The sequence below is a fragment of the Lycium barbarum genome, chromosome 2 (genome assembly GCF_019175385.1).
Source record: "Lycium barbarum isolate Lr01 chromosome 2, ASM1917538v2, whole genome shotgun sequence".
NCBI lineage: Eukaryota > Viridiplantae > Streptophyta > Magnoliopsida > Solanales > Solanaceae > Lycium > Lycium barbarum.
The window spans coordinates 1,193,421-1,218,014 of NC_083338.1; the positions used below are offsets into that span (position 1 = coordinate 1,193,421).

At 37.1% G+C, this 24,594-nt stretch overlaps 1 protein-coding gene across 3 annotated transcripts; it reads left to right on the plus strand.

The window, feature by feature from the left end:
• The first annotated feature begins 1,293 nt into the window (after window positions 1–1,293).
• On the plus strand, window positions 1,294–24,474 carry LOC132625630 (cysteine-rich receptor-like protein kinase 2). 3 transcript variants are annotated; one of them, XM_060340256.1, is made up of 11 exons: window positions 1,294–1,851; window positions 8,228–8,316; window positions 19,214–19,302; window positions 20,123–20,614; window positions 20,999–21,285; window positions 21,793–21,906; window positions 22,112–22,251; window positions 22,371–22,581; window positions 23,035–23,269; window positions 23,360–23,510; window positions 23,610–24,474. In XM_060340256.1, the coding sequence occupies exons 4-11, from the start codon at window positions 20,136–20,138 to the stop codon at window positions 23,943–23,945; spliced, it is 1,953 nt and encodes a 650-aa protein (XP_060196239.1). In that variant the 5' UTR covers window positions 1,294–1,851; window positions 8,228–8,316; window positions 19,214–19,302; window positions 20,123–20,135; the 3' UTR covers window positions 23,946–24,474. The 3 variants fall into 3 exon arrangements, with proteins under 3 accessions (XP_060196239.1, XP_060196244.1, XP_060196249.1); XM_060340261.1 differs by lacking the exon at window positions 8,228–8,316; XM_060340266.1 differs by lacking the exons at window positions 8,228–8,316; window positions 19,214–19,302.
• Window positions 24,475–24,594: the final 120 nt, after the last annotated feature.

Genomic DNA, 24,594 nt, shown 5'->3' on the forward strand with positions numbered 1-24,594 from the left:
CAAATTTTTGAATGAATGATAGACATATTTAATATGTTATTAAAGCAGGTATAAGTCTTGAAGTTGTATGACAAAAAGAGATTTTTCTTTGCTTGAACCACGAGAAAAATGTTTACTTACACGTGAAAGGCGTGTTAGAGACATAATTAATTGACAAATATCCATACTAATATATTGAACGTTTAGGTAAGACAGACGGCAATTTATGTAATAGTCGGCCTTAGTTCCTACCAGCAGAATGCATTCTTAATGGAAGAGCTCCTTTTTGACTAGTAAGGAGACATAAATTTTTTTATAGTCACACAAATATTATGCCATGTTTGAAGACAAAAGTTTCAAAAGTTTTATTATAGTCACACAAATATTATGTCATGTTTGAAGACACAAGTTTCAAAAGTTTTATTGTCACACAAGATATTATGACATGTTTAAAATCACAAATATAAAAAATACTCATTTTTAAATTTTATCTCTGAGTCAAAGTGTATCATTTTGTTAATTAAAATGAATGGAGGATCCCTTTTCTTCTCTTTTTTGTTGTTGTTTTGGGTAGTAAGTAATAAAGTAGAATAAAATTTCACATTCCAACTGAAGTGACTTTTGGGTGGATTATTGATCCGCATATTTATTAACGCGGATCAGTTTAACCAATTTAAATTCAATCCATCCCGTTCATTTGACAAGTTAAGGTTAAAAGAGGCCCATCCTTTCAAAGTCTTTCATAGCTGTTACTGTTTTTTAAGTCTATATTTTGAAAAAAAAAAATCACACTAATAATCTTTCCAACAAATCCACTTATTTCCCTCTTGTTGATTTCTCTCTCACAAACTTATTAATATAACGGAAAAGGCTCAAATATGCCATTGAACAATTGCAAATAGCTCATTTATGCCACTCATCAATAGTTTGACTCATTTATACCATCGCCATTGTTGACACCCAATTTTTACCTCATAAACCGCGTTTTTTAATTTTTAAATTTTTCGAGTCCAAGACGGAGTAGGATGCCCTTAAAAAAATTAAAAATCATGAGAAAATTGCAAAAATTGATGTTTAATCATTATTTTTCATTAAAAAAAATTAACAATTACAAGAAATCACGAGTTATTTACTTTTACAAATGTGATTTGAAAAGAAGATACGTATCCCGCCCCGTCTAACTCGAAAAAATTATTAATTAAAATGATGTATGAATTACGGCTCATTTTGACCGCATTTTTTTTATATATTTTTAAATATTGCTCGGAATTATATCAATATTGGACTCATTTTGAAGCTCATATTTTAAAACGACGTGTTATAATTTTTATTTCGTCAAAATATTATTTTACAAGGAGAGAATTCTTCATAATGCTATCTACCCAAAAAAAAAAAAAAAGGGCATGAGTCACTTTCTTTCTCTCTCTCCTCTTTCCTCTTCCAAACAAGAAACCCATTTTATTTTCAACCATGACAGATTTTGCCTTGTCTTTTACACACGATCTGGTCAACAAATGGCCAAAATACTTTCCAAATTTTCTTGAAAAAAATCAACTTTAAAGATTCGATTTTTGAATTCAAACGGCTCCTTGAACTTTTGTCGGAGCCAAAAATCTCGAATTCAAACGGAAACCTAGACTTTTACCTATAAATACTATCTTATGTCCTCGGCTAAAGGGGAGAAAAAAAAAAGAGGGAAGCTGGAACTATTAAAAAAAAAAAAAACTCTCTCATCTAAAATATTTATATTTTTTATTATCTCTCAAAGAAATTTTAGCATTTTCATTATTCTTTCTCTCTGTCCAACTCAATCTTACTCACAAAGGAGTAGATCTGAGACCTCAAAGCCCTTGTTCACTGCACCCACAAGAGGTAAATCCGACTCTATTTTAGTTCATTTATTTGATCCGTGTTAAGTGTCTCTGTTGATTTAAAAGATCCACATTGAGGATTTTGTTTAGTGCATTTGGATAACGTACATTTAAAAGCATGACTACGATTCTGCTCTGGTTAAATTGATATGTTTTCTGTTACATGTCATATGTAAATCTGTTTGAAATTATATTTAAGTATATTTCGGTAAATATTAAGTATAAGTCATTGTGTTGTCATCTAGTTTGAACTTGTGGTTGTTGTACAAAGGATTCTCTATCATGTGTCCATCGAGAAAGAGAGAAAAGAAAGGAAAAGGCTTATAAAATGGAATTGGGTCAAACTTCTGTGTAGTGCTGACAACTCACCCAATATTAGCTTCCTTTTTGTTTTATGAGTGACTATTGTCACGTCCTTAGTCTTCAACTAAGCGCATGTGCGGCACTTGAAAACTCGCTTACGTTCTTGCACAACTTGCTCACGATCTTGCTATGCCAAGTCAGCCTAGTTTACTATACTCAAGATCGCTAAGGGAATAGTAATTGAGAAAGACAAGAGAAATTTGCTAGAAGGAAGCTTTTTATTAGAGAAGAGTTAATTGATTTTGCTTGATGGTTTACAAATGAATGACCCTCCTATTTATACTACTCATCTAGAGACTAGTATGTAAATAATAATTATTATACAAGTCCCTACATATTTACAAATAAGCCCCTATTCTAGAAATCTCTACACAACTAGATTATTCTAAGGACTTTCCATGCAATTCCATAAGGTTCTAAGGTCTTCCATGAGAAATCTCCATATTTCTCTAGAACCTTCTCACAAAAGCTAGCCTCCTCTCCATGTAAGCATCCACATAAGCTTCCTGCATGGCAAAAATAGTTCCACGTGGCGCCTAGGTGGCATGATGACGTGGCGGGTCATCACACTCTCCCCCACCTGATGTTGCGACGACCACGGCGCACTGCTGCTGCTCAAACTTTTGACTCTTGTTTTAAATTGCCACAAGTCTTCGTATCGTTCACATGTGACCTCTTCCGGTAATTGCCCTTTCCAATGCATGTGAATAATGGTAGTGGCTTCTTGCCCTTGTTTCTGCCTAGCCTGGTAGTCAATGATAGCTTCAATCTCCCTATCGTGTGAGGTGGTGACGGTAATCGGTGCATGACTTGACCCTTTTCCTGTTCATGCTCCAACTCAATCTTGTGATCCTGCTCAAGCCTAAGAGGCAAGCGTTTAGGTAGCTCTTTGGAAATACCATTTTTGTTTTCTTCGAGCAAATTATCTTCCTCCAAACTTGTAATGGTTGTCATGAATGTTGGCTCCTCTTTCTTGAGCCCCTCGACAAGCTGCAAAGCTGAAAGTTGTGCATGGCCCTGTTCATGCGACATAGTCACTGTAGGCACCATGCAAGCGCCTTCTCGCTCCATGACCAAGAGACGTTGGAGGTAGGGATCGATCATCGCATGGTAATGTGTAAAGAATTCTTGCCCCAAAATAATGTCAAAAATATCCATAGTAGTGGCGGTAAAATTTGTCATACCTTTCCAATCACCCAATTTGACACTAACGCCATTAGCTACACCACGAGCATTTTCTGGCTTAGCATTCACGGTCTTGACGAGAGCGTTAATTGGAGTGAGCTTCAACTCTAGTCTCTTTGCTGCGGCCTCGGTCATAAAATTATGAGTCGCTCCAGTGTCTACCAGTGCACGAGCGGGCTTGTTATTGATGGTGAGATCCACATACTGGTTTTTATTATCATTGGTTTGACTATCTTGCTTCGCGACAGCGCCACATAGTCTAATCGTCCCCAACTGTGCGATTCCCGTACTCTGTGTTTGCGTCTGCTCGTGACTTGCACGTACCATAGCTCTTATGCTCTTCAGGTCAGGGCAACTTTTGAAGCTGTGCGGCCCTCCGCATAAGTAGCATCCCTTTTTCTCGTTCTGCGCCTTCTTTTCAGCATAGCCCTGACGATCACCTGACTTCTTGCCGTCGAACTTATTTGCATTTTGAGTCTTGGAGTATTGTTGTTGCGACTCCTTGCTCTGGCCACGGTCTCCCCCATCTTTGGCATCGCTACCCCTTGACTCATTGTCTTGGCCTTTGCCGTGCTTGTCATGCCTGAAGTCCATCAAAGACTCGGCCTCCACTATGGCTTGGTCTATGTCTGCGACTTGACGGCGTTGCAACTCCTGCTTAGCCCAATTTTGTAACCCGTCTATAAAGTGAAACAACAAGTCATCGCTAGTGAGGTTGGGAATTTGAAGCATAAGGGTGGTGAACTCCTTGATATAGTCGCGGATGCTCCCTGTCTGCTTCAACTCTCTAAGTTTGCGCCTTGCCTTGTACAAGACATTATTTGGGTAGAACTGTCGCTTGAACTCATTCTTGAACTGATCCCACGTGTTGATTGTGCATAGACCTCTGTCAGTATCAGCGACCTTTCTTCTCCACCATAGCATGGCAGTCTCTGTTAGGTACAACACAGTGGTGTTGATCTTGGCCTCATCGTCCCTTACTTTGCCATGCTTGAAATAGTTCTCCAAGGGCCAAAGAAAGTTCTCCACCTCTTGTGCATCACGAACCCCTTTGAACAGTGGTGGCTTAGGAACCTCGATCTTAGCTTCCCTCGTCACAACAACATTGTTGGCTGCCTCGGTCACGCCAACATTGACCTGCTCTTCGAGTGCCACTATCTTTGCCTTCATGACATCGATAGTACTCAACGCCTCCATGAGTCTGCACTTTAAGGCAGTGATGGTTTGCTTTACCTCAATCTCAGCCTGCATACGCCCCTCCAACTCATTTCGGATGCTTTCAATTTCTTCAAGAGTATGCCCTTCAAGAATGCTAAGAGTGCCCTCCACCTTTCCCAAACGTTGGCTAAATATGTCGATGGCGTCCATCCCCACATTAACCTTCATAACCCACTCTTTACCGAGCGAAGCGTCCTCGGACAGGACCTCCACGTCATCCTCGCTCGCCTTAGTGGTAGATGGTTCTTGGGATGTAAGCCCTTCATTTGACACAACTTCTGGTGGCACCTCTTGGCTCTGGTTGGCGACAATCCTCTTTTTGTTATGGCCTTTCTTGCCAGCAGCATCCTGGATGACGTTGGCTTGGGTTTTAGCAGCGTTGATTTCTCCGTCGTTTGTCATTCCCTTAGTCGTAACCTTCGCTCTGATACCACGTTGTCACGTCCTTAATCTTCAACTAAGCGCACGTGCGGCACTTGACAACTCACTCACGTTCTTGCACAACTTGCTCACGATCTTGCTATGCCAAGTCAGCCTAGTTTACTATACTCAAGATCGCTAAGGGAATAGTAATTGAGAAAGACAAGAGAAATTTGCTAGAAGGAAGCTTTTTATTAGAGAAGAGTTAATTGATTTTGCTTGATGGTTTACAAATGAATGACCCTCCTATTTATACTACTCATCTAGGGAATAGTATGTAAATAATAATTATTATACAAGTCCCTACATATTTACAAATAAGCCCCTATTCTAGAAATCTCTACACAACTAGATTATTCTAAGGACTTTCCATGCAATTCCATAAGGTTCTAAGGTCTTCCATGAGAAATCTCCATATTTCTCTAGAACTTTCTCACATAAGCTAGCCTCCTCTCCATGTAAGCATCCACATAAGCTTCCTACATGGCAAAAATAGTTCCACGTGGTGCCTAGGTGGCATGATGACGTGGCGGGTCATCACACTATGCTACATAGTTATAGGACATGACAATATATGAGATTCCTTGTACCTGCACAAGAAACAAATATGAAAGCAGAAATTGAAATCCACAGTTCCAAGTCTTAGCACCACAAAATGTTCAGAGAACCAAACAATTATTCTCATAGCTAGCTGTCATGCAAATGAAATGTCATTTTACCGAAAAGCACACAAAAGAAAATATTTGCTACTTGGAGTATTAATTAAGAAGAGTAGTTAAAACATTAACCGGTGTAATACCGATGAAGCATATATACGAATAGTGTGAACTTTTTAGTATCTGAAATTAGGGCTGTTCACAGTTTTGGTTAAAATCAAAACCAAACCGAATAAAAAAACCGACATTTGGTTTGGTTTGGTTTTAAATTTGAAAAACCGATAATATTTGGTTTGGTTATGGTTATAGTAAAAAATAACCGAATAAATAACCGAACCAAACCGATAATTATATACATAAAATTTATAATTATTTATATGTATAATATTAGCTTTTCATAAATAATTAAAGATATTTTATACCTTTTAATTATTGATTTAATTTTGGTCTACTTATTTTTAAGGCCCATGTCTTAAAAGAATATGACCAACAATCCAAACCCAACTCTAATAAGTCGTAAGCATAAGGGTTGTTTGTATTTTGGAACCACTGTTTGACTTGTTCTTTTGAATCTAAACTGCGTTGCAAGTTTGGTCCACCTGATTTGCCATCAGCATGTCTTTCCCTCAATATGCAGCAAAGTTCGCCCTTGTGGGCCGTGAGGAAAAAAGAGCTTCATAAGAAATTTGAAGAATGTAGAGAGAGAATATTTGAATTGTCATGGCTAGTCATAAATCGAAAAACCGAACCAAACCGAACCAAACCGACAATAACCAAACAGGTGGTTATTATTTTACTTGGTTTGGTTATGGTTTTAGACATTTAAAAACCGACTAAATTGGTTTGGTTATGGTTTTAACCAATAACCGACCCAAACCGAACCATGAACACCCCTATCTGAAATGTCTAGCACTACATTTATCTTTATGTTTGGTTTGTTGACGACCTATCTTTAATAACTGAGTTCAGGTTTTGCCGGCAACACACTAAGTCTTTTACAAAGCAAAATGCTAGTGGATCTTCATATTTTAAACTTTAACATAAAATTAGGTGTCCGACTGATTTTCAAGATTTACATATATTTTTTTACCTTATTTAATAGTTACGTACGACTCTAATCCTTATTATATTTTCCTTTTACATGTACACATTGGAGCAAATGGAGTCTTAATTTGGGACTCACTCAAAACGGAGTTTCAAATTGAGACTCGACATTAATACATTACCCGTGCATGGAGTCGACACGTTCCTTATTCCTTAATTTCATCCCACAGCAAGAAAACAATGAAATTCGCTTGAGGCTCGCCCATGGCGATTCCCTTTTCTCTTTTTTTTTTTTTTAATTTTTTTTTCAACTCTTTACGCCGTTTATTATTTTGTTTGAATGTGTGTTTTGAATGATTTCTGTTGGTGCGTGTTTGATATTCTTGGTATATGATATAATGGGTTTAGGATTAGCATGCGTCTAACTTTTAGATGTAGAATTAAACCAATCGATGCTTGCTAAGAATTGAGTCCGATTTCAAAACCATTCACATGCCTCAAATTAGAGTCCTAGCATTATTTTATAAACCCTTTTTAGTTTTATGGTTAATTCTATTTAAAGGCAATAAATGACCATTTCTAATAGTGATGAATCTTTTTCCAAGCTTAAATGCATATCTTTATTTTCCCAAACAAGGCCCAATTTTCATAAAAGAGGTAGTTATATTTTTAGATAACTTTTCACATAATAATAATAGGAAATTAATTTGTTTATTGCCTTCTTGATATTATTTGTTACTTAACAAGCTAAGCAGTTAAAAGATGAGTTAATAATCGTCATTGAATTCCTATTAAGGTATTGATTAATCCAGCACATTTTTTAAATATGGCTAAATTTTTTTTTCTCTATAAACTACTATCCTATTCTAATTTAAATAGTAGCCTTATATTTTCCATTTTGAAATCCTGATAATACTTACAAAGCTATTTTCTTTTCTACAATAATATATTTATACTTAGCCTAATTAATTGTAAGTCCGGTCGGTTAACTATTATTAATGGGTCTTAAAGGATGCCTAACACCTTCCCTTTAGACTAATTGAACCCTTACCTAGAACCTTAAGTTTCGTAGACCTTAAAACGGAGTTAACTTTAGAAAATAACTTTAATTAACTTTAGGTGTCCTAATTCACCATAAATAATTAGGTGGCGACCCCATAACTTTAATTAACCCCGGAATTACCGGGATGTTGTAAACTATTTTGACTCCGGTTAAAATAGGGTATAACAACCATTACCAAAATAGCTCATTAAGCCATTTAAGAATAATTTTACACAATATCTTCTGTAAAATTCACACAAATAATCTTTTCAACAAATCCTTCATCCACTTCTTTCCTCTTGTTGACTTCTCTCTAACAAACTTATTTATATAATCATTCTTATCATTTCCAGTTTCAGTCATTTATCAAATACATTTACTTCTTTTTTATTCCTTCATTTTCTCCCATATCTCTATGCCTCATCACTCTGTTTCTACAATTTTGACAGCAATTGATCATCAGTTTGCCCGACCATCTCTTGTTGTGACTCAAAATTCGGCAAATTTTGAGCACGTAGCGCTTAGAGGATCAAACTTTGTGAGTGTTCCTTTTTTTTGTTATTTTTTTTCACTGAGATTCAAGGGATTAAATAATACCTAAGATAATACCTGTATCATTTTCTCTAATACCTCAACCGACCCCTTAGTGTCTTCCGTCTAGTGGATCATTTCCCTGTTATTTCTACAATATCTACTAGAATCGAGATGCCATTGAAATTAATTGATCATTTGAGTTATTGGATTCGGAATTTAATATTTTTAAGATCTTAGTTTCTTAATATACAGTAATAAAGCCATTCAAATAAGCTAATTGTTCATCAATTTGATTTCATAACTATTCCCTTCAAATTTATCATTACTGATTATGTTGTAATTTTCATATTACCTATACCATCATAAAAAGTATATATTAATTGAACCTAAGTAACTTTTGTGTGGCTTATTGATGTTGGGAATAAAATAGACCCGCAAAAATAATATTCACGGTATTAGTGATAAACGCAGAACACTAACTTATGGTTAAATCAGCAAGAATAAAATGCAGCAATAATGACACCAAGATTTTACGTGGAAACCCTTCTGAATAAGGGAAAAACCACGGCCAAGAGGAGCAGCTGATATTACTATAGCAAGGAATTTTACACTGTGTAGTAACGAGTACTAATACTCCTAAGACCAATACACCTTCAAAAGGGAAAAACACTCTTTTGATTTTTTCCACCTTACTACAATATCACTCACACTCTATTTTTCTTCACAGACTATTTCCTTACATAGTCTATGGTATACCTCACTTTTCTCTCACTCAGATGTATTGTCTGAGATTTTTTTGGTGTGTCCTTAAACTGAAAGAGAGCTCCCTATTTATAGGGATAGAGTGTGCAATTTTTCCTCTTGGCATTAATTGGCCTGTGCCAATTCTTCAACCTTTTTGCAACTCTTTTTGACAAACTCTGCAATTTGGCCGGTGCCAAATTTTTCTTCCTTTGGCAAAGTCAAAAATTGTGGGTCTGGACCCCACGAATTGGTATCACTTTTTGACAAACTCTGCAATTTGGCCGGTGCCAAATTTTCCTTCTTTTGGCAAAGTCAAAAATTGTGGGTCTGGACCCCACAAATCTCCCCCTCCAGACCCATTCACCTGAAGGAGGGTACACTTGCTTCTAGTTTGAGTGCATTCCGACAAGTTCTTTGCAAAGTTCGAACTTATCTCTCGATACCACCTTGGTCAGCATATCTGCAGGGTTTTCACTCGTGTGAATCTTCTTGACCTGGAACAATTCGTTCTCTACGTGATCACGAATCCAATGATATCTGATGTCGATGTGTTTTGTTCTCGCATGGTACATGGAGTTCTTGCTCAAGTCTATTGCACTCCGACTGTCACAATAGACAACATACTCCATTTGCTGCAATCCAAGTTCTTGAAGAAATCTCTTGAGCCATATCATCTCTTTGCCAGCTTCAATAGCCGCAATATACTCTGCTTCAGTTGTAGACAGTGCGACACACTTCTGTAACTTCGATTGCCATGATATAGCTCCCTCTGAAAAAGTAAACAAATATCCAGTAGTGGATTTTCTATTATCGAGGTCACCTGCCATATCAGAATCTGTATAGCCCTTCAAGATTGGATTTGATCCTCCAAAACACAAGCATTCATCTGAGCTTCCTCTTAGATACCTGAGTATCCACTTCACAGCTTCCCAATGCTCTTTCCCTGGATTTTCGAGAAATCTGCTAACAACACCGATTGTATGAGCAATATTTGGTCGAGTGCATACCATTGCATACATCAAACTTCCGACGGCAGAGGAATAAGGAATCTTGGCCATTCTCTCTTTTTCCTCCTTTGTTGTAGGACACATCTTTTTGCTCAATTTCAAATGACCAGGAAGAGGTGTGCTAACCCACTTAGCACTCTCCATATTGAAGCGCTCTAGTACACGTTATATGTACTTTTTCTGTGACAAATAAAGCTTCCTTTCGTCTCTTGAATGAGTAATTCTTATGCCCAAAATCTGCTTAGCATGACCCAAGTCTTTCATTGCAAAAGACTTACTCAACTGTTTCTTCAACTCGTCAATCCTGGAAGCATTCTTGCCTTTTGCCTTGAAGCCCTCAGGTTGTTCCATATAAATCTCCTCTTCTAAGTCACCGTGAAGAAAAGCAGTCTTCACATCCATCTGCTCAATCTCCAAATCAAGACTAGCAGTCAAACCAAGAACTATCCGAATGGAGGACATTTTCACGACAGGAGAAAATATTTCGTCAAAGTCAATACCTTTCCTTTGACCAAATCCCTTAACAACCAATCTAGCTTTGTATCTGGGCTTCAAGCTGTGTTCTTCTGTCACGACCCAACTAGGGGCCGTGACGAGTACCCGATACTTGTATCGAGCACCCCTTACCTATCGTTTCACCTCTATTACTGAGTGGGCCGTATGAACTATACCATATTTTTTTTTTGCTTAACATCAACATTAATAGCATAATTATAAACACAGACTAATAAACTTTGCTAGCACATTATACAGCGACGAGGACCATCAAAAGTACAAAACATCTAACTGTACATATCTGTCTACGAGCCTCTAAACATAGTACTCATATACATAGGAAGGGCCGGGTTCTGCCGTGCCCGACTATATAACCAAAAGTAGTACCAAGAAACTGAAGCTCCGGAACAACTGGAGCGCTGCCACAATACTGCTGATGAAGCTCCTAGGATTCAAATCTGTCTGCCTGCTGACCTGCGCGGCATGAAATGCAGCGTCCACAAGAAGGGACGTCAGTATGAGTAATGTACCGAGTATGTAAGGCATGAATAATAACATACGGAAAATATAGGACAAGGATAATAACATAAAAGAAACATAGAGCATGTCATAAGGTAGAAGGATAACCTGTACATATAAGTGTCCTTTTGCGGATACCATGCATGCTTAGCTTTTCTTTGAAAACATTTCTTTTCATATATATAGAAGATAGAACATGTCATATTGCCGAGGCGTCGGCAGCCGATCCATTTAACCATATATATATATATATATATATATCCCGCGTCCGGGCATCCCGCGTCCGGGATGATATCAAGTCAAATACGGATGCATGTACCGTGTGTACATCCCAGCGACTATAGCGCTCTGCCCTTTTTCCCATCTTCCCCATATACATATATATACATATATCATATCATAGCATGCAGGAGAGCCCAAAGAAAAACTATAACTCTATCGGAGTGACGTAAGGTCGGTAACCTCCGATTACATTATGGAGTGACCGGGATCGTCATGTCTCACCTTAGAGGAACGATAATCATAAGGCGAGACTATCAATGGAGAATAGCATTAGAGAAAACATAGAATGAGATCAGGGGCGTCATAAGCGTCAATTCATATGCTTTGAAATCTTTAGAAAAATAGGGTCATAACCGAGGAATAGAATTAACGATCAAGAACTAGTTTGATACTTTTATACTCATATTCAATCCTTAGCTTAAGACTCTTAGTCATGGAATCATTCTTGTCATATTTATCATAGGCATATTCCCTTTCTTAACATCATCATTATCATTGTCATCATAGAAGTATCCTCGTTAGCATAGTTACAGTACTTGTCATTTGATGAACGGAATAAGGATCAAAAGTTTCCTTTGGATTCTACTCCAAAATAGGTCAAATGGAACAATAGGAAAAATTCGGGAACAAGGGGCCCACCTCGGGTCAAATGAGGCGGCGTACCAAATTTGCGTACATTACATTTCATGACGTCACTTATGAGGGTTTTAAGGTAGCCGGGTCCTATTTATGCAAGTTCTAGATGTTTAGAAAGTTTTTCCAACCTTTAACACAATTTCTAATTCAATTCTACTGAATGAAAAAGGGGAAACTTTAGGTGCGGATTCCGGAGAATAGAGTTTTCCCCGAGGCTCGTATCCGACCTATTACGTCTAAGACATGCCGTAGAAGGAAGGGTGAAGCCTTACATACCTCTTTCCGCTCCTTATGCTATTCCAAATTCAAGTTGCAAATCCGCCAAAATCTACAAATTGGTCACATTTACCAAACTTGATTAGAGCATTTAGAATTGAAATCTTAAGATAATACTTGGCTACCGAAATTTCGGCAGCACTTCCCCTGTAAATACACCATCCCCAAAGTTCAACTCAGTCAATTTTTAATCAACAACAATCCAGGAATTCAACCCGGTCAAACTATCAACATAATATCAACAACCATACTAACAATTTCCATATTCAATCCAAGATACATTATAACAACTTAATCAATTTACTACTTCCTTCAAAACCTTCCAACTCCAATAAAACAATAACAACCTTATAATATACATTCCAACAACACCATATTAATATCATTACCTTCCATACATGTAAGAACATAATATTCAATTTACATAATCTTCCAAGACAAGCCTCCAACTACTAATACTTCACTAAGCTCATTAGGCTTTTGTTATCAATATAGAATCCACACAACAACAATCAATATACTAAATAAAATTAACTCATCTTCCTCCACACCACACCACAACTACACGGCTAACATCATGCATACACAACTACAACCTCTCCAAAATCATTCAACTTCCATTATCAACATAGCATCCACAACAATAACAACCAAACACTAGATAGAATAATTAAAACATGATTCATACACACACATAGGCATGCACGACCACACACCTATATTCTTGTTCTTCATGAATTTCACTCATTTTTACACACTACAACATGCACAACATCCATAACATATAAGAAAAGGATGAACCCTTACCTTCTTCTTTGATTCTCCAACTTGCTTGAATTTCCAACTTATGAATTTGTGTTTTTCTTGCTTCAATAACAACTCTACTTTGTTAAGGACCCTCCACTTGGTAGAAAATGATTTTTGAAGGAATTTTTGTCAATTTTCTTGTTGGTTTTTGCACTTGGCCGAAATGGCCTTGGAGCTTTCTCTTGCTTTTCTTGTTCTTTTGTTTTCTTGAAATGTCTAGAAGGTGTTGGGAATAAGATGACTAAGTCATCTTTTTATTTATCCATTAAGATCCAAAGTGGGCTAAGCCCACTCTAAGTGGGAAGGCCAACATGGCCCAAAACATAAGCCCATTTTTTTTTGTACTTCATGACAAATTTTAATTTTTCCAATTTCCAAATTTTCCCTTCGTCTTCCTCCATAATTCCACGAGTCATATTGCGAGTTTCCCTTTATGCCCTTGACCTTTCTTAATATTCCCACTTCAAAATTTTCATAACAACTTGTATGCCAAACAAAATAAAAAAATAAGGCCTTGCTTGTCATCTCCCCGCAATTATCTTAAATTATCCAAATGCGCAAAATGCGGGATATAACATCTTCGGTTTTAACTTTGAACACCCACTTGTTCTTCAAAGCTCTCATGCCCTTAGGCAATTTCACCAACTCATAAGTATGGTTCTCACGCAGAGATTTCATCTCATCTTGCATGGCTTCAATCCATTGATCCTTGTGCTCATCTTCCATGGCCTCCTCATAACATTCAGGTTCTCCCCCATCAGTGAGTAATACATACTCATTAGGTGAATAACGGGAAGAAGGAACGTGCTGTCTAGTAGACCTTCTAAGTGGAATATATGGCTCATCCACGACTTCTTGAGTAGAAGCATTTACTTCATCAATAGTAGCATCGTTATCATCATCAACGTGCTGATCTGGAACATGATTCTAGGCATCACCATCGTCATTGAGCCCACCAACTTCATCAGCATTTGTATGAGGAACTTGATCAAGATTAACTAAACCTTCAGAACTTGAAGATTTTATCTTCTCCGCTTTGTTAATATCTTCAATGGTTTGATCCTCCACGAAGATAACATCACGACTTCTTACGACCTTCTTCTCAATTGGATCATATAGCCTGTAACCAAACGCATCAAGGCCATAACCAATGAAGATGCACTGCCTTGTCTTGGCAGTTAATTTTGACCTCTCATCTTTAGGCACATGTACAAAAGCTTTGCAACCAAACACTTTCAAGTGGTCATAGGAAACATCCTTGCCATACCAAACTCTGTTTGGAACATCACTTTGCAAAGCAACCGCAGGGGATAGATTAATAACATGTGCGTCGGTCAACAATGCCTCACCCCAAAAGGAATTCGGCAACTTTGCTTCAGAAAGCAAACATCTAACTCTTTCCATCAAGGTCCTGTTCATCCTCTCTGCTAAACCATTAAGCTGAGGAGTCTTCTGGTGTCTGATACCTTGTTGCTTGCAGTATTCGTCAAACGGTCCACAATATTCACCACCGTTATCAGTACGAATACATTTCAGCTTCTTTCCAGTTTCTCTTTCAACTGAAACCTGAAACTGCTTAAAGACACCCAACACTTGGTCTTTAGTCTTTAAGACGTAGACCCAAAGTTTTCTTGAGCAATCATCAATAAAGGTAGCGAAGTAAAGTGCACCACCGAAAGTCCTTGTCTTCATTAGACCACATAAATCTGAATGCACCAACTCAAGCAACTCTGTCTTTCTTGAAGGAGGATGAGACTTGAAAGAAACTCTATTTTATTTTCCAGCCAAGCAGTGCTCACACTTTTCTAATTTAGCACTTTCGAAATTTGACAATAATTTCTTTTTGGCCAGAACATTTAGTCCTTTCTCGCTAATGTGGCTAAGCCTCTTATGCCATAACGTTGAAGATTTATTGCTCTCAATTGCATTCACTATATCAACACAGGTAGAGGCCGTAGTCCAGTATAGACCACGACGCTTTTCGCCACGAGCCACAATCATGGAACCTTTAGTAAGCTTCCACTTTCCAGCACCATTGGTACTGACATATCCCTCATCATCCAAAACACCAACAGAGATCAAGTGCAAACGAACATCAAGTGCATGCTTTACATTGTTTAAAACTAGTTTAGTTCCAATACTAGTTTTCAAACAAATCGTTCCAACACCAGCCACCCTAGATACAGTCTCATTACCCATACTCAAAGTTCCAAAGTCACCCGGAGTATTGAATGAGAAAAATTCCTTCCTTGATGTCACATGAGACGCGGCACCACTGTCCACAACCCAGCTTGATTCATCACAAGCAATATTTATCAGATCCGCATCAAGGACAGTAACAAGATCTTCTGTCGTGACAGCGGCAACACGATTGCCATCTTCTTTCTTTTCCTCCTTTTTTCTATTCTCTTTTTTCAAAATCCGACAGAACTTCTTTGTGTGCCCTTTCTTCCCGCAATGATAGCACTCAATATCTTTAGGTCTGCTTCTGGATTTGCTTCTATGATGTTCTCTATTTTGAGAACCACGATTCTTGCCTCTCCCCTTAGTGTCAGTCACCAAGACATCTGATGAGGAGGAACCTTGAGATTTTCTTCTCATCTCTTCATTTAAAAGACTGCTCTTGGCAAGATCCATAGAGATCACACCATCCGGAGCAGAATTTGATAATGAAGTTCTAATAATTTCCCAAGAATCTGGTAGGGAACTAAGTAGAAATAACCCTTGAATTTCTTCATCAAAATTAATGCCCATAGCAGATAACTGGTTCATGATCCCCTGAAAAATATCCAGATGATCTGTCATTGTGGAACCATCGTGGTATTTTAAACCCAACATTTGCTTTATCAAAAACATCTTGTTATTACCAGTTTTCCGAGCATACAAACTTTCAAGGTGCTCCCATAGGGTCCGAGCATGTGTCTCCCCAGAAATATGGTTCAACACATTATCGTCAACCCACTGTTTAATAAAGCCGCAAACCTGCCGATGCAACAAATTCCACTCTTCATCTGATTTATTATCAGGCTTTTTAGTGGCAAAGACAGGTTGATGAAATTTTTTGACATAGAGCAGATCTTCCATTTTGCCCTTCCAGATGGCATAATTTACGCCACTCAAAGTAACCATTCTGCTAGTGTTGGCTTCCATCGTTTATCACAAATACAAATACTATTTTATTCGAAGACCAAAGTAATTCTTTTCTGATGTGGAAGTTCAGAATGTGCTGCAACCACAGAGCATACTCAGACAGAACCTTGGCTCTGATACCACTTGTTGGGAATAAAATAGACCCGCGAAAATAATATTCACGGTATTAGTGATAAACGCGGAACATTAACTTATGGTTAAATCAGCAAGAATAAAATGCAGCAATAATGACACCAAGATTTTACGTGGAAACCCTTCTGAATAAGGAAAAAACCACGGCCAAGAGGAGCAACTGATATTACTATAGCAAGGAATTTTACACTGTGTAGTAACGAGTACTAATACTCCTAAGACCACTACACCCTCAAAAGGGAAAAACACTCTTTTGATTTTTTCCACCTTACTACAATATCACTCACACTCTATTTTTCTTCACAGACTATTTCCTTACACAGTCTATGGTATACCCCACTTTGCTCTCACTCAGATGTATTGTCTGAGATTTTTTTGGTGTGTCCTTAAACTGAAAGAGAGCTCCCTATTTATAGGGATGGAGTGTGCAATTTTTTCTCTTGGCATTAATTGGCCTGTGCTAATTCTTCAACCTTTTTGCAACTCTTTTTGACAAACTCTGCAATTTGGCCGGTGCCAAATTTTTCTTCCTTTGGCAAAGTCAAAAATTGTGGGTCTGGACCCCACGAATTGGTATCACTTTTTGACAAACTCTGCAATTTGGCCGGTGCCAAATTTTCCTTCTTTTGGCAAAGTCAAAAATTGTGGGTCTGGACCCCACAATTGATACCCATTCATTAACTCAGTTCATTTTGACACGCTTAAATTTAACTCAATCCCCTTATTTATTCCTTCATTTTCTCCCATTTCTCTCAGCCTCATCACTCCGTTTCTACAACTTTGACAATAGCTGATCATCAGTTTGGGGCGACGATCGCTTGTTACGACTCAAAAATCGGCAATTTTGAGCGCTCAGTGTTCAGAGGATCAAATTTTGTGAGTGTTCCTTTTTTTTTTCTTATTCTTTTTTCACTCAGATTCCACTGGATGGCGTGTTTAGCACCTTTTTTTTTTTTATTAGTTATCCATTTTGTTAGTTTTTTTTTTAATTACTTTAAATTTGGTAAGAAGTATATGAACAGAGTAGAAAATCATCGACGTTTTGATGGGTGATAGGTATCCCTTCATCTTTAGCTAGAAATTTTGCGTTCAAGTCCTAGAAATAAAAATTTCTTTTGATAGAACTCTTTAGTCAAACTGGGACTGCCCCGTAAGATTTTGGATTATTCGGCGCTCCAATGCAAGTACTGCCGAGAAGAAAACTCAGAGAGAGAGAGAGAGAGCTGCTCCGTTGTATGAAAACCGCTAGCTAAGTTCAGTGGTCTTTTTTTCTATGAAATTCTAACACTAGACAAAGTGTGAGTGTCTAGCGGCCTTTTAAATAATAATAAAGTAATCCTAAAAAGGAGGAGTACAAGCAATAGGGGCTAGACCTTACCTTACTTTACCTGCAAAAATATTGATTAACTATGATAAGGTTGACTTAAAAGAAGGAGGACCAATTTACCCTCTTTTTTTGGTTGTTAGGGGTTGTTTGGTAGGGTGTACAAGAATAGTACTGAATAAGGTGTATCAGTAATGCTGGGATCAGTAATGAAGGGATTAGTTATGCTAGCATTATTTTTTATCGACTGTTTGGTTTGTCGTATCAAATTAATAGGATGTACATTAAAATGGGAATAGTATTGATATGGTTAATGTCATGGTTTACTATGTATAAGAATAATACTGAATAGGGTGTATAACCACACGTGTATTAGTTATACATAGGTTGAAAACACTACCAAACAAGGTATTAAATAATACCTAAGCCAGTACCACTATCATTTTCTCTAATACCTCTACCAAACGACCCCTAAGTATCTTCCGTCTAGTGGATCATTCGCTTGTTATCTCTACAATATCTACTAGAATCAAGTTGTAAGCTGTGTGGTGACAAATTTAAGATTTGAATTTATGGATTCGAGAGGCCATTAAATTAATTAATCATTTGAGTTACTGGATTCAAATTTTATATTTTTAAGATCTAAGTCACTTAATATACAATGATAAAGTCATTCGAATAAGCTAATTGTTCATCACTTTGATTTTATAATTGTTCCCTTCAAATTTATCATTACTAATTATATTGTAATTTTCATATTACCTATACTGCCGTAAAAATTATATATTAATTGACATGGGACGCACATTTAATGCATGTGTCCAGAAACTAGTGTAAATAAAAGCGATACCTTCTTAAAATTAAAATTTTAAATGATATATCTATTTAATATGGTATTAAAGCAGATATAAGTGTTGAAGATGTATAGCAAAAAAAGATTTATTTGCTTGAACCACGAGAAAAATGTTTGCTTACACGTGAAAAGGCGTGTTAGAGACATAATTAACTGAGAAATATCCATACCAGTATATTGAACGTTAAGTAAGGCGGATGGCTATTTATGTAAGTTGGCCTTAATTCCTACCAGAATGTCTCTTGGTCGAAAAGCTCCTTTTTTACTAGTAAGGAGACATAAGAAATTTTTACAGTCACACAAATATTATGTCATGTTTAAAGACGCAAGTTTCAAAAGTTTTATTGTTACACATAATATTATGACATGTTTAAAATCACGAATTTATGAAATACTAATTTTTAAATTTCATGTCGAATCAAATTGTATCATGTTATTAATTAAAATGAATGGAGGATCCTTTTTCTTCTCCTTTTTATTTTTCGTTTGGGCAGTAAGTAATAAAGTAGAATAAGATTTTTCATTTCAACCCAAGTAACTTTTGTGGGTTATTGATCTACCTATTTATTGTCTCAATTCATTTTGACGCGCTTAAATTTAACTCAATCCGCTTATTTATCCTTCATTTTCTCCCATTTCTCTCTCCCTCGTCAATGTGTTTCTACAACTTTGACAGCTGTTGACCATCAGTTTGCCCGACAATCTCTTGTTGCGACTCAAAATTCGGCGAATTCTGAGCGCTCAGTGTTCAGAGCATTGAATTTTGTGAGTGTTCCTTTTTTTTTTTCTTATTCTTTTTCACTCAGATTCAAGTTATTTCTTAGTTTCAGCGCAGAAAAGTTATCCAACTTTTTTTTAGACGAATTTATACCACTGGATGGCGTGTCTAATGGCTTTTTTTTACTAGTCATCCGTTTTGTTCTCCTTTTTTTTTTTTTTTTAAAAAAAATTACTTGAAATTTGGTAAGAAGTATATGAACAGAAGAGAAAATCATCGACGCTGTGATGGGTGATAGGTTCCATATAGGGGGTAAATACTAACGAATAGTCAATTATAGGGGGATAATTAAGATCAAAAATAATTTGACCGTGCATCAAATAAATGGTGCCAAATTTAGGGGTCTTGAAGTATTATGTCATTCGATTAAGTTGGCTAAGACCCCTTTTTTAAATAAGATTAAAACGTCTGAATCTGAATATATTTATGAGTATTAAGATCTAAATACTAAATATTTAAAACGGTTAGTTTGCTCAACCACTGAACATATTAAACTTGTCTATATTTAAAAATTAATAAACTTTATTAATTAATTTAATACTATATCAATGATTTTTTTTAAAAAGAATTAATGGTTAAAAAACACACCTGAACTAACACTTTTTTGGGAGTTTCACACCCAACTATCAGTTGTTCTCTTTTCGTACCTGAACTATCACCATCTTGTAGATTAATTTTCATTTGTAGAGTTGTATTCACAATGAATAAATTATATTCTTTCAGAGTTTTTAGTCATTCAATCTTTCTTACTTTTATCATTTTTAGTACTTCAATTAGTCCTCTCACATTCTTTTCTATGTTGTACAGTTCATTTGGCAAAATGGAGATACCAGCCCCTTCAGTTTTTTGTAGTCTCTTCTTCGTTGTGTTGCTCCTACTTCTACCAGATACATCAGTGTCTGAACCAAGATCCCAGACAGTCCAGATCATATGTGGAAACCAACACGAGCATAACACAACGATTTTCGTTCCAAATTTTGTTGCTACTATGGAAACTATAAGCCAACAAATGAGAACTAGAGGATATGGAGTAGCAGTTACTGGCACTGGACCAGATACTAACTATGGACTTGCCCAATGCTATGGCGATCTTTCGTTATCCGACTGCGTCTTATGTTACGCTGAAGCGCGAACTGTTCTTCCCCAGTGCTTCCCTCATAACGCAGGGCGGATTTATCTTGATGGTTGCTTTATGAGATCGGAAAATTACACATTCTATGAACAGTACTTAGGTCCGGAAGACAGGCATGTATGCGGAAACAGGACGACAAAGGGTTCGTTGTTCCAACAGAATGCTAGGTAAGGGTGTCAAATGAGCGAGTTGAGCTGAATTTGGATGGGTCAAAATGGATTGAGTTAATAAATGGACGATTGAATTGGGTTGGGCTAAAAACTGGGTCATAACCCAACCAAGCCCAACTCTTGCTAAATTTTAATTTCTTTGTTTATTCTTTTATATTTTTCAGTCCCTAATAAACTATTTTTTTTTATAACATATCAAACAAAAAAAAAATCTTATGAAATATTTTTAACAAGATTTCTCACGGGTCAATTTGGGTTACATATCAGCCCAATTTTTTGATGGGCTGAGCTAATAAATGGGCGTGTCAATTACCAGCCCAAACTTGGGCTGGTTGGGCGGTTCATATTTTCATGAGCTAATTTTGCCATTTCTAATGCTAGGCAAGCCGTTCAGCAAGCAGTTGCAAATGCACCAAGTAATAATGGCTACGCGCGTGCTCAAGTGTCAGTGCCCGGTCCTTCTAACGAGACAGCTTACGTTCTTGCTGATTGTTGGAGGACGCTGAGCTCAAATTCCTGTGCAGCGTGCTTGCAAAATGCTTCTGCCTCCATGTTGGGATGCTTGCCTTGGTCGGAAGGTAGAGCGATGTACACCGGATGCTTCATGAGGTATTCCGATACAAATTTTCTCAATGCTATTTCTACCAATGGAGGCTCGTCATCAGGAGGTACCTTTACGCTTTTTTGTCCTGGTTTACCTGTTATTTATCGACTGAAAAGCAATGTTGTCAAAAGGCAAGCTTAAAGCGCGCTGAAGGCCTGAACCGAGGCGCAAAACATGTTAAGCGATTCGCCTCGCTTAACGGACGCTTCATTGTCGTCATCAAGGCTCTAGCTCTAAGGCATACTTTTCCTTGCCAATGAGCGTAATCCTGAAAGGGGACACTAAAAACAACTGATACTTCACTTTATCGTAATTTTAATCAATTTCTTTGTCCATATATTTGTTATTTATGCTTATAATTATTAGTCTTGAACTACATGTACATATTTTTATTTTTTCTCCATTTTGAGCCTTCTTCATTAGTTCATTAAGGCCCACGCTTTATTTGTGCTTTGCGCTTAAAGTCCCGACGGACCTTAGAGCTTTTTTGCGCTTTCGCTTTGATGACACTGCTGAAAAAGTAATTTTGCTGATAAATGGTCTTTTTTAATTTCAAATGATCATATTGCAGGAAAAGTTGCAGTCATTGTCATCGTCGTTGTAAGTTCCATGCTCATTTTGGGAGTAGGTGTTGTCATTGCTATTTATGTCTGGAAAAACAAGCAAATCCAGAAGAAGAGAAAAGGTAAATCCTTCTGTGCCAAAATTAGTTATAGAAGTCATTTAGGATATCGATGATGAACATATGTTGTATCTTTACGCTAAAACTGGTTCAGTAAAAGCAGAAAATAGCAAAACTTTTTAGCTGCACACAACTGTAATGAAAATAGTTTCCAAGAATTATCTTGAGGCGTTATGGTCTATTTTCCTGGAAACTTTGAACTTGTCAGGCGCAAATGATGCCGAGAAATTAGTGAAGATCCTTCATGACAACAGCTTGAACTTCAAGTATTCGACACTTGAAAAAGCCACAGGGTCATTTGACGAGGCCAACAAGCTCGGGCAAGGTGGATTTGGCACGGTTTATAAGGTACGTAATGGCTGAATGTAGTGCAAATTGATATGTTGGAAGTTGTTAATCATCCATCACACTAATGCAATACTAGAGGTGTTCGCATTAAAAGTAGTCTGAGGCGTGATCTGTTACAGGGTGTTTTGGCAGATGGGAGAGAGATTGCTGTCAAAAGGCTGTTCATCAACAACAAACACAGAGCTGCAGATTTTTATAACGAGGTTAACATAATCAGTAGCGTCGAGCACAAAAATTTGGTAAGGTTATTGGGATGCAGCTGTTTGGGACCGGAAAGCCTTCTTGTATACGAGTTCCTCCCTAACCAGAGTCTTGATCGCTTCATATTTGGTAAGTAACCGGACTCTGCAACAACAACAACTATGCCTCTGTCCCAAACAAGTTAAGGATCGGCTATATGGATCCTCACTATTCCATTTAAGCTGAACTCGTGTCATCATCACATCGACTAAAAATGAAAGTGGAAACAAGTTAAAGCCAAACCTCCCCGTAAAAGCGGCGTTTGTCTGAATATTTTTTTGTTGTTATAGCGAAATGTTGTTATAGATAACATACAATATAACATAACATGAATATTGGTTCCAAAGAAAACTTGACCGTTATAGTGAAATGTTGTTATAGAAGACGATTGTTACAGAGAAGTCGTGAAATGTTGTTATAGAGGATGATTATTATAGAGAGGTCTGACAGATAAGAGACTTTGCATTAAAACTAAATGGTGATTTCACATGACCACAAAAATGACTTTGTCACGCGTCTTGATTCTAATCTCAAAATTGACAGATCCTGTCAAAGGTAAAGCTCTAAACTGGGAGAAAAGATTCGAGATAATTATAGGGACCACGGAAGGTTTGGTATACCTACACAAGAACACAAAGACTCGAATAATTCACAGAGACATAAAAGCAAGCAATATCCTGTTGGACTCAAGGCTTCGTGCAAAGATTGCTGATTTTGGGTTGGCTAGGTCATTCCAAGAAGACAAGAGTCACATAAGCACTGCCATTGCTGGCACATTGTTAGTATTTCTTCATCTCATTTTTTAATTTGTCGCATGAAAGTACACAAAAATGCAAAGACTAATATGATTTACATTTTTAATACGCAGGGGATATATGGCTCCAGAATACTTAGCACATGGCCAATTGACAGAAAAAGCAGATGTTTACAGCTTTGGGGTTCTTCTATTGGAAATTGTTACCGGAAGGCAAAATAACAGGAGCAAAAATGCCGAATACACAAAGAGCTTAGTTTCCATTGTAATTTCTGATCAATCACTTTTTTTCTTGAACAAAATTTTCAATTTTGAAAAACTATTTTGTTCATTGGTCTTAACTAATATTGGATGAAATTAACAGGTGTGGGACAACTTTCAACGTGGCATAGTGGAGGAACTGTTCGATCCGAATCTCATGTTGCATAACTACCACACAATCAACGTGAAAAATGAGGTCGCGAGAGTTTTACATGTCGGACTTTTGTGCACTCAAGAGATCCCAACACTAAGGCCATCCGTGTCTAGGGCATTACAAATGTTCGTCAAGAAAGACGAAGAGTTGCCTCCTCCTACTAATCCTCCATTCGTGGATGAGAAAACCATGGAACTTCATGACGCTTGGGAGAAGTACTCGCTTAAAGAAGGTGATTCTGCTTCGATTGCCAACTTATCCCACAGTTCTTTTTACCCCAGATGATGATGTCCGGCCCGATGCTCTGAAACTGATGTTCTTGAAGTAGACTTCATCATGATCAAGCTGTTAGTTACAACAACGCCTCAGTCCCAAACAATTTGGGGTTTGGCTAGATGAATCCTCATTGATCCATTTAAGCTCAATTCGTGATCTAGCAGTTAGTTGCTTTAATAGTTTTGTTCCTAGCTAGAGATGTTTGGATGAATACACAAAGTTTTTTCCAAGGCTAATAGAAAATATAGCTCAACTCATGATCGAACAATAGTTACAACAACAATTAACAACTATGCCTCAATCCCAAATAAGTTAAGGTCGGATAGATGAATCCTCACTGTTCCATTAAAGTTCAACTTATGGATGCAGTTAGTTGCTTTGCATGACCAAAATGAGAAATAAAAATACTGGAATGCATGTTGTGTTTCCAAGGCTTAGTAGAAATTATAGGAAGCTAGTTCAAATTAACACATGGCGGTGATTTATGTATAATTTAAAGGTAAAATTTTGATATGTAAACACTTGGTGATTCCTAGTAACTTTTGCACATTGATGATTTCACTAAGCACATTTTTCTTTCCGCCCTATAAATTGTTGAAACAACTCATATTGAATCTCTTAAAGTAATTTAAACAAAATATATGTAACTTAGACAAAC